At 42.3% G+C, this 12000-nt stretch overlaps 1 protein-coding gene across 1 annotated transcript in view; it reads left to right on the forward strand.

The window, feature by feature from the left end:
• The window catches only part of pdxdc1 (pyridoxal-dependent decarboxylase domain containing 1), a 78332-nt gene extending 67740 nt beyond the window's left edge, over positions 1-10592 (forward strand). The window contains exons 19-24 of the mRNA XM_080723950.1: positions 3918-4039; positions 4321-4413; positions 6087-6183; positions 8015-8113; positions 9111-9235; positions 10090-10592. Coding sequence (XP_080580076.1) covers positions 3918-4039; positions 4321-4413; positions 6087-6183; positions 8015-8113; positions 9111-9235; positions 10090-10221 — 668 coding nt within the window. The 3' untranslated portion in view covers positions 10222-10592. The remainder of the gene's footprint in view (positions 1-3917; positions 4040-4320; positions 4414-6086; positions 6184-8014; positions 8114-9110; positions 9236-10089) is intronic.
• Positions 10593-12000: the final 1408 nt, after the last annotated feature.

The following is a 12000-nucleotide window of genomic DNA, read 5'->3' on the forward strand; positions in this document are numbered from 1 at the left end:
TGCAGTGGCGTCCGTTCAGAAAAGGCTAAGGTATGGCAACATGACTGGTGTCTTGCACAAGTGCGAAGGAGCGCGCACAAGACACCAGTCATGTTGCCATACCTTAGCAACAGGCATGATACACTTATTTTAAGAAGTTTTTTCTTGGGCTGCATGGCAGCCTGGAATGGTTGTTCAAGTGCAACTAAACTTGGCATGTTAGTAAATGTGCCACAATTAACAATAATGCATTGCACCTGTGCAGCTGACCTGCGGAACCCGGGAATATACCATTCTGTCAAGATGGGGAGAATACAAGTGTGGAGAATACAATTATAATACCTTGTTAAAGTGACCATTTGCATTTGTAGTTATTTTACTGTAATTTAACAACATAATAACGAGCACAGATAGACAAAGAGACATTCATCAATTTATTTATATTTAAAAGTAACTTTTATTTTTCCCTGGACCCAGCATACCCCTGCCATACCCAATTGACACCCCTGGCCCATTGAAATGCATACTGCGTCTTAGTTACAGTATTGTGTAAGTTTCAGGGGCTTTACCTGCCCTGCAACCTCTTGATTTGAGTTGTTGTTTTTAAAAGCTGCAATCCAGAACAGATTTTAATGTTTAAATGTTTTAATCAATGTTATTTTTGGAAAAGACCCTTTTGTTACATGAAAAATACAGAAAACAAGTTTTTCCGTAAAAAAAAGAAAAAAAAAGGTCTTGTCCCCAAATAATGTCTGGACTCTGAAGTGCGGCCTCCATCTGGCTATATATACAGCCAGATGTAGGCCCAGGGTCACATTAGCTTTGCGTGATGCATAATGACATTAAATAGCACCGCTCACTTCACACTAGGTGTGATTTTTGAATAGCCAATGCTGTAATCTAAAATGTCACAGATGCTTTCCTGGTCTTAATGGGTTTTAAATAAAATAGTAAAGATAGCAGATGTACAAGCTTCAATGTGTCCCACCACAACAAGTGCGTGTGAAGGTCTGATATTTTCACACACGTTTGTGTGACACTCTTGTACAGGCACGTGCACACATAGACATCAAAGGGGGCTTGAGACCTTGCCCTTGTATCCTTCTGTAAAAAGTGCCCTCTCCAGACCATGGATGCAGTTTTTACTATGGTGAAAGAAATGCAACTGCCCTCTTTCCATGCCATACATGAAGGCAGCATACAAGAGAATTGCCAAACTCTCCTGAACTTGAATGCCGCATCTTATGTTGAAAGAATTGCAATATCTGGGTAGAAATCCCAGTATTGACTTGTTTATGCTTACCACAGGGTGGTATGCCCTAAAATGACGCAAATAGCTACACACTATGTCTAGACTCATGTCATCAACATGTATGGGCCACACATACCAAAAGGGTGGTGATAAAGGCACAACAACGTCCCTAGTGCCTACGACGCCTGAAGAAATTCCGGGTGAGCCCCCGCATCCTCAAGGCCTTTTACACCAGCACCATCGAGAGCGGTCTGATGAGCTCTACTGCCTGCCTGAACAGGAGGCATTGCAGAGAGTGGTGCGCACTGCACGGCGAATTGTGGAAGTGAGCTGCCTCCCCTCCTGGCCATACACGAGAAACGCTGTGTGGCTAAGGCTGGCAGCATAATCAAGGATATCCACCACCTCAGCCACGGTCTGTTTAAACCACTCCCACATCCCCGACCAGGCAAACGATACAGGAGCATCGGGAGCAGCACGACAAGACTCCTGAACAGTTTTTACGTAGCAGCTATCAGAAGGCTGAATAAGAGCTAATCCTTGCCACCTCAGAGACTGATTGGAGTGTACTGTGTTTAACAGTCTTTTGCACATATATACTGTATGCTCTTTTAACAAGCACTAGATACATTCCTATTTATTATTATGCAGATTAGTTGTATCATGCACTTTATGTGTCTCCTTTCCCCCTATGCTCTTACTTTTTATCTTTTCTTCACTGCAATGATGGGTCTCCACAAATAAGAATTTCACCCATATTACCTGTAATGTGATGTGACAAATAAAGATTGATTGATTGATTGATTGATTGATTGAACATGGATCTGTCCCATTTAGCGCCACCATCAGACCAATTTTTTCAAACACATTTTTGGACACTGCTCCAACAGATGTTGCCCTAAAATCACGCAAAGCGGTACACACTATGTCTAGAGTCAGGTCATCAACATGGATCTATCCAATTTAGCGCCACCATAACCACCATAACAAGGTCATAACACAAAAAAAAAATCTCCTACTTGATGTATCATTGAAGCTAATCTTTCCAGCGTAAAGATGACTTCTAAGGTAATAAATAAAATCAACCAACAAACTTGTTTCCTACAGAGGATCGCCCTGATGGTCAATTTCAACACTGAAGACCATAGCTGGTGCAATAATCCAGCCCCTCTTTGACTACGGAGTCCATGTATGGTATCGTGATGCCCCACAAGCCCTAAAAACTAAACTCCAAACAGCCCAAAACAAACTAATTAGGGTCCTGCTTAACCTTCCCTATCAGACTCACCTCACCACCACTCACCAGTTAAGAGTTGGGTGGCTCAGAGTAGATGACAGAGTACATCAACTTGCAATGGGCCTGGTGTACAAGATACCCTGCACCACTAAGATACCCATGTACCTGGCCAAATACTTTATAAACGTTAAGGATGTCCACAATTACAACACCAGAGGCAGCGCCACAGATCACTTTCAACCCAGAGTCAAATCAAACAAAGGGTCAAACCCGTTCTTCTGCTATACCACCAATATGTGGAACGCCTTACCGAAGGCCATAAAGGAGTGTGGATCACTAGCATCCTTTAAAATCACCCTGAAAAACCACTTGAAGGCGGCAGCCGTTCGCAACTGGTAAAAACAAACCTAGCCCAGCCCTACCCTTCCCTGACCCCTCTTTGTATATACTGTTTTTTAGTTTATTCTTTCTTTTTTCCCCCTGACTATATCTTCTGCATAGTACTGTGTAGTCTGTCATTCAATGTTATATGAGATACTTTAATGGTTTCCTGTGGAAATAAGCTTAGTCTTTTCTAGGATCTCCTTTTAGTAGACCTTGTACCAGTGAACTGTACCGTCATGAAACTGTACCTTTTTCTATGCAAACTTCTAATAAAGTCTTCAATTAATCAATCAAACCATCAGACCGATGTTTTCAAACACATTTTTGAATGCTGCTCCCACAGATTTTGCCCTAAAATCACGCAAAGCGGTATACAGTATGTTAAATGCGACGTAACGGTCGCTTGTCTCCCGATTAGGGAGTCTTACTGGTGTATTGTGTATTGTACTGTCCTTCGCTCTGGATTAAAGCTATACTGTGTAAGTTGCTGCTTTTTTTCGGCCGTTTTTCGTCGCGGACCGGGCCTTCAGACCACCGCGTCCGCTTCGCCTCGCCAAGACGCATCTATAGAGGGGTCTCGTGTCCCTCTACGAGCAGCGGTTGGGGAGCTACATGCTAGACTTCTAGACCAGTGTAAACAAAGCTGTTGAAGCAAGCTATTTCCTGAAAAGACGCAAGATGCACTGTAATTGGCCGGTAGTGTATCATGTGTGTATGATCTGCGATGTGATTGGCCAATGTATACACAACGTATACAGATGATGCAGATTACGTCATTTTCCCGCAAAATTCTACCCCCCTCACGGCTCATAGAAAACATATAAAGAGAATACTGAAGCTGAAAATAACGGAGTGGGTGTTCTAAAACTTTAGAGATTTAACAGTTAGGACAATTTTAAGATTTGTTTTATAAAAAAAGTTACATGGTATAACTTTAAGAGTGTCTGCTAAATGCCTATATTGAAAATGTTATATTAATGTGAATGTTGTTGTGTTTGTGTATTATATATTGTTATACATTATACAAATATATTCATGTGAATGTTGTTGTATTTGTCCTTTTAGGACCACAGTGTGGATCAGAACAGAACTGTGTATTCGTTGGCATGGCAACCGAAGACCTTGATGTCTGTGACTTGGTGGAGACCATAATGAGTCTGGGGACAGACTTAGAGGAGAGTGGAAGGGTAGGATTATTATTACCCCTATTATTATTATTATATTATTATATTATTATATTATTATATTATATTATTATATTATTATCTGGGGGAAGACAGGCAGAGTGGAAGGGTAGGATCATAATTGCCTATATCAATCTCTGTACATTGTATATTGTATATTATTGTGATATTATCATTATAGTGGCGTGTACAGTAAGGTGTGTGTGTGTGTGTGTGTGTGTGTGTCTGTGTCTGTGTGTGTGTGTGTGTGTGTGTGTGTGTGTGTGTGTGTGTGTGTGTTACAGTTATTGGAGAACATGACAGACGTGGTGAGGAAAGGCATCCTGGAAGCAGAACTCCAGCTGCAAAAAGCCAACCAGGACAAGCTAATGGAAGAGGTGTGTGTGTGTACAGGTGCACGCTAGTGATGTGCGGGTCAGGTTTTTTATGGACTGCGGGCCCCGCACATTTTAACCCATTCAGAACGGGTACACACTATTGTGTATCATTATGTTATGCTTTAACTATTGAAAAATAGCAGATATACAAGCTCACAGCGCGGCACCGAGTGCCGCACAGTGAGCTTGTAGATCTGCTATTTTTTTTAAATCGTGAAAATTTGAATTTTGACCGGATTCTATAAGTGTCCTTTGAATCCTTCTAAGATTTTTTGAAAAAAATCTTTATTTCTATGTCAGCAATCTGGCCAGCCATTGTCAAAGAAAAGGTCCTTTTCACTTCAACTGGAGCTCAGTTAGTCTGTTCTTGAGAGACTACTATGTCAGTGGTTCTCAAACCTTTTCATGTGAAGGACCCCCAAAATGATATGTATTTGGCCACGGACCCGCATCTCAAAATATTTAGTTCCAGGGACCACCCAGAAGCACAATTTGAGTTACAAACCTTCGCTTTGAAAATACATATATTCAAAGATTTGCACACATTTTCACGACTTTTTCAAAAATTGCAGATCTACAAGCTCGCAGCACGGCACTCGGTGCCGTGCTGTGAGCTTGTAGATCTGCTATTTTTAACTGGTTAAAGCATTCAATAATTCTAGGCCTAAATGGGTTTCTGACCAGTCTCCCCCACAGCACAGGATCAATTTTCACAGCCCAGCTTGTAGATCGGCTATTTTCAAATGTCCAAAATGTATATAGGGCTACAGTGGTTAAAGTGTGTGTAAGAATGTGTAAGAATCACAATCTACAAAGTAATTAAGGTTTTCAAATAAATGTAGTGGAGTAAAACACAGTATTTGGATCTGAGAGGTAGTGGAGAAGATATTTAATGTGTTTTTAATTTTACATTGTAGTTATAAAGGACAATTATAATGTATTAAGGCGTATTTGTGGTATTAGCCAGGGATCCTTTTAAAAACCTGTGGCGAAGTGAGCACAGGTGCGACTGGAGTTCCATGCATGGAGATCGTGTCAGGTGACCTTCCGGTTACCCCGGAAATAATCAGTGACCCATAAGCTAGTGAACAGCGGGCACCACCCAGTCTAAAAAAAATAAGCAACTCGTTGGTGGCTGCGTGGCCCATTGGGAATAACTTGTGCATCTCATTTGACGCCATTACATTAGTTAATTGTTTGCTTGTGTCGGGTATATCAGTATTGTGAGTCAATCTCTATAAATGCACAAAATCCCTTTATATCTGCATATTGTGTCCATATATCTTGAGAACCGTCCGACCGATCAACTTCAAACTGGGTGTGTGGCCAATGAAGTGCAGTGTGCGTTCAGTTCAGCGATACTGCCGAAAAAGAATATCGATAAGTCCCTTATTATCCCCACATATGGTTGGGATCTGGACATAAAATGGACACAGATGCAGAGACGCTGTATTGGCATTAGAGTGTCTTGTCTCTACCGGCATTATTTACTTCGGAAATGAAATAAATAAATGCATGCATACAGAACTTGCATAATTGTAATGTCAAAGTGTGTGTGTGTGTGTGTGTGTGTGTGTGTGTGTGTGTGTGTGTGTGTGTGTGTGTGTGTGTGTGTGTGTGTGTGTGTGTGTGTGTGTGTGTGTGTGTGTGTGTGTGTGTGTGTTCGTTCTTAGGGCATGTTGAGACAGCTCCCGCTGGTGGGTTCGGTGATGAACTGGTTTTCTCCAGTAGAGAGCTCAATAATGGGCAGGACCTTCAACCTTAGTGCAGGTACTGACTGTGTGTGTGTGCGCGTGCGTGTCGATCATCAGTACCCCGAGACGTTATCTTAAGCCTCGATCAGAGTCGGCTCCGCGGTGTAGTCTTTTTGAGTCATGAAACTACAACGTTACGTCATTCCTCGCGGTGAAGAGCTTTCCACCGCGAGTCCCGACACATCTCTCTGTTTTTACTAACCTCGCCTACCAGGCTTTCTGAGCCTGGTGTTCGTTCACAACAGGCCGTTTGGTTTCCGCCTAAAGCGCGGAAACCACTAGAAGAAGCGGCGTCGCTTTGATTTGGTTCCCCCCGTTTGTTTCCCCAATCCTTATTAAAATGCTCGAGTAGCCTAGTGTAGTCTTGCCAGTCGCTAACAGTTGGACTAAAAGATGCATATACCAAACAAACTTTTCAAAAGCAAAACTACTCTGCATCAAGGAGTTTATTAGGTAGGCCCTAAAAGCGTGTCCTTGAGCGCAGGGGAATATTTTGGGTTAAAACTGAATCCGGTTTGATCTTTCCGGCAAATTGTAGTCCTTTGAGTACTACAACATGACGTATGGTGGTTTCCGCTCCAGACCGGTTACAAACCCAAGAAGTGAAGTGATCCCAGACTAGTTTTTACTATCAGACAGACAGGCTCTTCACCCCGTTCACTGATTGGTCGAACTGGACCAGTCAGTCACGGTGAATAGGACTCCACCGTGACGGACTATGATGGCCTTCACTTATTTTCTGACTTGAGGTGGAAAGCTTTCCACCTCAAATTTGCGGTGGATAGCTCTTCACCGCAGACTCTGATCGAGGCTTCAAATGATAACAAGCAACGGAGGATAAACAAAGGGAGAAAAAGCCATTTTACCGAGCCCAGATGAATGGATGTGAATGAGGGAATGAAGTCGAGCAGGAGCTGCTTTGGCAAAGTATCATGGGATATGACGTTTTTTTCGCTCACCAGCGGCCGCCACAGCACCTGTTTACCTGGTTATCACGATAACCAGCTAACACATCCCTGGACGTGATAACGGGGCCATGGCGCTGCACCGGCGGAATTCTTATCACGTTCCTGGGCGTTTTTGCCAAAAGGATTTTTTTCCCTTTTTTTTACAACAAGGGTTGACGTTTTCATGTGCTTCAACAATAGAGAGCAGTAAAAGAAAACATGTTAACACTCATCTTTTCTTTTCTCTAGTTACAAACTCAAATATTAACCCTTGGACAAGGTTTGTCCTTTAACCCATTCAGAACGGGTACACAATTTGTGTTTCATTATTTTATGCTTTAACTATTGAAAAATAGCAGATATACAAGCTCACAGCGAGCTTGTAGATCTGCTATTTTCGAAAAATCGTGAAAATTAGAATTTTGACCCGATTCTATAAGTGTCTTTTGAATCCTTCTAAGGTTTTTTGAAAAAAACCTATGTTTCTATGTCAGCAATCTGGCCAGCCATCGTCAAAGAAAAGGTCCTTTTCACTTAACTGGAACTCAGTTAGTGTGTTCTTGAGAGACTACTATGTCAGTGGTGCTCAAACATTTTCATGTGAAGGACCCCCAACAGGATATTTATTTGGCCACGGACCCCCATTTCAAAATATCTAGTTCCAGGGACCCCCCAGAAGCAAAATTTGAGTTACAAACGTTCGCTTTGAAAATACATATATTCAAAGATTTGCACATATTTTCACGACTTCTTCAAAAATAGTAGATCTACAAGCTCGCAACGCGGCACTCGGTGCCGCGCTGTGAGCTTGTATATCTGCTATTTTTCACTGGTTAAAGCAGTCAATAAGTCTAGGCCTAAATGGGTTAATGACATTGCCGTGGTGTTGTTTGTCCACAGGTAGTCTAGACTCCACAGAGTCCACCTACAACACCAAGGCTCAGATGGGCAGACTGGCACCTCTGTCTACACCCACCTCCTCCAATAAGAGGCTGCCAGGTACAGGGGCGTCACAAGGGGGGGGGGGGGGGGTTTACAGTTAGTTTACAGTTTAGGCATTTAGCAGACGATTTTAATCCAAAGCCGATAAGCAGATAATCGGCTAGGTACATCACTATAATAAGCAAGATAATATCAATCATATCAATCTAGAAAAACAATAACATAGGTAGACCACGCACCTAATCAGTAAAAAATGTTTCTAAAACCTAAAAATGCTATCTAGCTTCATGTATGGTCAATGAGGGAAGGGGAGTGTTACAGTAGTGCTATGGGTTTAGGTGGAGTCTGAAGAGGTGAGTCTGTAGTTCTAAGTGTGACAGGGAGTTTATTCCACAGTTTGGGGGCCAGGAGGGCAAATTGTCTAGGACAAGTGGATTTTTGTCCTGGGGTTTTTAGCGAGGGTTCTGTCAGCATCCCTGTGTTGGCTGATCTAAGTGAATGGGTGGGGTTGTAGGGGTTGATCAGGTTTTGGAGGTATGGAGGAGCCATACCTTCGGCTGCTTTGAAGGTAAGCATCAGTGTTTTGTATTCAGTGCGAGCCGCAACCGGGAGCCAGTGGAGGGAGCGGTGAAGGGGGGAGACATGTGAGAATCGTTTATCGGGATAAAAACAACTCACGATAATCGTACCGTGGAGATTTAATTTATCGTGATATCGTGCTCCGTCATGCACTGGGATCAATTCACCTTTTATTTGCCGAGCTGCATATCCGGTACCATTTAAACCCTCCATAATTGGTAAAAGGTACTTAATAATATACGTACTTGATGTATTTTTTTCCCACTCTCTATGAAATGTCTTTGCCAAAAAAATAGCAGATCTACAAGCTCACAACGCGTCGCGACGCGTTGTGAGCTTGTAGATCTGCTATTTTTTGGCAAATGTTCCGCCACAGGGTAATGGATTTTGATTATCGCGATAATATCGAAAAACACGATTTCTGTGGTCACGATGACATTTCCCTCCCTAGCGCCTTGTCTTTCTCTTCCCAAAGGTCAGAGGTTGTTCCGGCGGCCGGGAGCAGCGCTGGACTCCACCAGTGAGACCAGCTCTGTTGAACACACTGAGGAGCTGACCAGGGGACCCCCCACCCCCACCCCCTCCCCCGCTGCCCACCAGGTCAGCACACTGACCAGTACTTCTATTCACTTTTTAGCGGTGGTGTAAAGTAACCGAAGCCCCTTTTCGACTGCAGCTTTAGCACCACACTACACCGCACCGCATCGCACCACATAAAAATATCTATATTTTCCATTACACAAAAGTACCCCTATCGGTAAGAAACATATTGACCCTTTTAACTGTGATTATAATACAATATAAATTTGTATTACAAATATCCTAATTATAATACACCATAATGGATTATAACTGTGATTATAATACACTATAAAGTATTAATATATTACTATGATAACTATAATACACTGTAATAGATTATAACAGTCTTTGAGAGGAGATGTCTGTCTAAACACCTGAACGTGGCCAGCGTGCTGTGTCTTCTGGTCTGTGGAATGTAAAAAGTGTGAAACCATAGACATATTCAACCATAGCTACCGTATGTAGGTATTTGGATTTGGAGGCATTGAGGTATGACATTTGTCATAGCACAGCCCCAGAAAGTAAAGAAATAAGTGTTAAATTGAGCGGTAATTAAAATCTTACCAAACATTTTATAATGGACAATTTACTTTTCGGGCAAGTGCCTCAGAGACCTTAGAGTCAACCCCTGTGAGTTACAAATGCCCGCTCTAAAAATACATCATTATATTCAAAGATTTGCACACATTTTCACGACTTTTCAAAAATAGCAGATCTACAAGCTCGCAGCCGCGCTGCGAGCTTGTAGATCTGCTATTTTTAAATAGCTTAAGTTTGCAAAAATGAAGGCCCCTCCACCTTGGGCCCTAGTAACACAGTCCCACTGTCCCCCCCCCCCCCTTGTGACACCCCTGCTCCTGTCTCTCCTCAAGGAGGAGGTGCCTTGCAGAGGCCTTGAGGAGGCCCCTGAACACGGGGCCCCTGAGAACCAGGACGTGGAGGCGGCCCCCGGAGAGACGGCCCCCGAGGACGGAGGCTCCTCCAACCAGCAGCTAGAATCCTAACGGCCTGCCCCGAACACCTGCCAAAACAAAGCACACGCCGTTGCCGTTCTGAAAACCAGCTCCGTTTTGCTGCTTCCACCCGTTTGAACAACAAACCTAACATTTTTATTTTTTATTTAATTTTTTTCTGTCCAATAACTTACAATGCTACATTGATGTCACGGTTAAAGTGCCAGTTCATAATGTTTCATTTTTTTTTTTTTTTTTTTTTTTGTTAGAAGGATATCGGGGTAGATACATGCTCAACGGTTTTCAACCTGTTACCCTATTTTTATTGTAGACATTTTCTTTTATCAAAATGTTCAAAGATAGCATATTGTCACTGTCGGGCAGAAACCTTGTATCAAAGTTTCAAATGTGTATGTTTTTTCGTGATGTAAAGCCCTGCTTTATCAGACAAGGCTGTCGCACAAAAGTAGTGAAAACAGCAGATCTACAAGCACACAACGCCTCGCGGTGCGAGGCGTTGTGTGCTTGCAGATCGGCTGTTTTCACTAGTTTAGTTCATTTTTATTAAATGATAAAAACGGACAGTTTTGGACATACAAGGTTTCTACCCGACAACGGCGATATGTGCTAAGCTCAGCTACATATCGTTTGATATTGTATATTGGGCTTAAGATGTTGAGGCCTATTTTTATACTTGACGGTATCACAATGTGAACGTAGCCGGCATCCACATCGCATCGTGACATGCTGTGAGCTTGTAGAACGTGTAGAACGTGTAGAGAGCTCTGATCAGAGCTTGTAGTGCTAGTAAAAACGAAATGGAAATCCCAAACATTACGACACAATGTTGGAAACTTGTCGCAAGTTGCAAACTGGCACTTTAACATTGAATTCACACCAGCAGCAGCCATTTCAGATTTACACAATCCAATACTTTGGATCTTTCCGAGGTTTTTTTCCTCATAAAAAAAGCTCTAAAACGTTATCTACTTCAGCATAGGCTTGGGATCCTTTAGGATTTTAAAAAGGCGGTGCCATAGTTTTAATAATAATAATAATAATAATACAGCTACATAGAGAGATAAAGAGGCGGTGCCATAGTTTTGCACTTTTTTCTGCTTTGCGTGTGTCTATGGAGTTAACGTTACTCTAACAGACCCCCAGGTGTGGTTATAATATGCAAATATGTCTTCTCTATATTTTTGCTTACTTCCTGAATGCTGAAAGCCTCTGAGTGGAAAGGCCAAGTTGGAAAAACACTGATTTAATGACATCATAAAATCATCCCCTCCCCTTTTTACCATTCAACTTCAGCTGGCTCACCACCCACCTGACAACCAGGCATACTTAAAGGGCCAGTTCACCTCTGGGACAACCAGATCTTATTTTATTGTTGTTTGGGACACGATTGTGTTCAATCTGTGTTTTGAGATATTTTAGTATTTCAGCATGAATGATTATGCATTTTGCATCATATGATGCAGCATGATGACTCATATGATGCCAAATGCATCATCATTCATCCTGAAATACTAAAATATCTCAGAACACAGATTGAACACACAAAATAACTCAGGATTGTGTTGATCTTGTCCCAAACAACAATAAAATAAGATCTGGTTGTCCCAGAGGTGAACTGGCCCTTTAATGAGCAGGTGGGTGTGGCCACATAACAACTTAATTTTAACACTTTCTGTGCAGCCTTTTGAAAAGAATCTTCCTCCAAGTATAATCACGGCACCCCATGTTTAACGATTACGATGTCTTAACGATTGCCTCTTAACACATGGGCTGCTAAGGTTTATAACATTTATAGCTGTTGCTGCTGCC

This window comes from Nannobrachium achirus (genome assembly GCF_963921795.1).
Source record: "Nannobrachium achirus genome assembly, chromosome: 4".
Lineage (NCBI taxonomy): Eukaryota > Metazoa > Chordata > Actinopteri > Myctophiformes > Myctophidae > Nannobrachium > Nannobrachium achirus.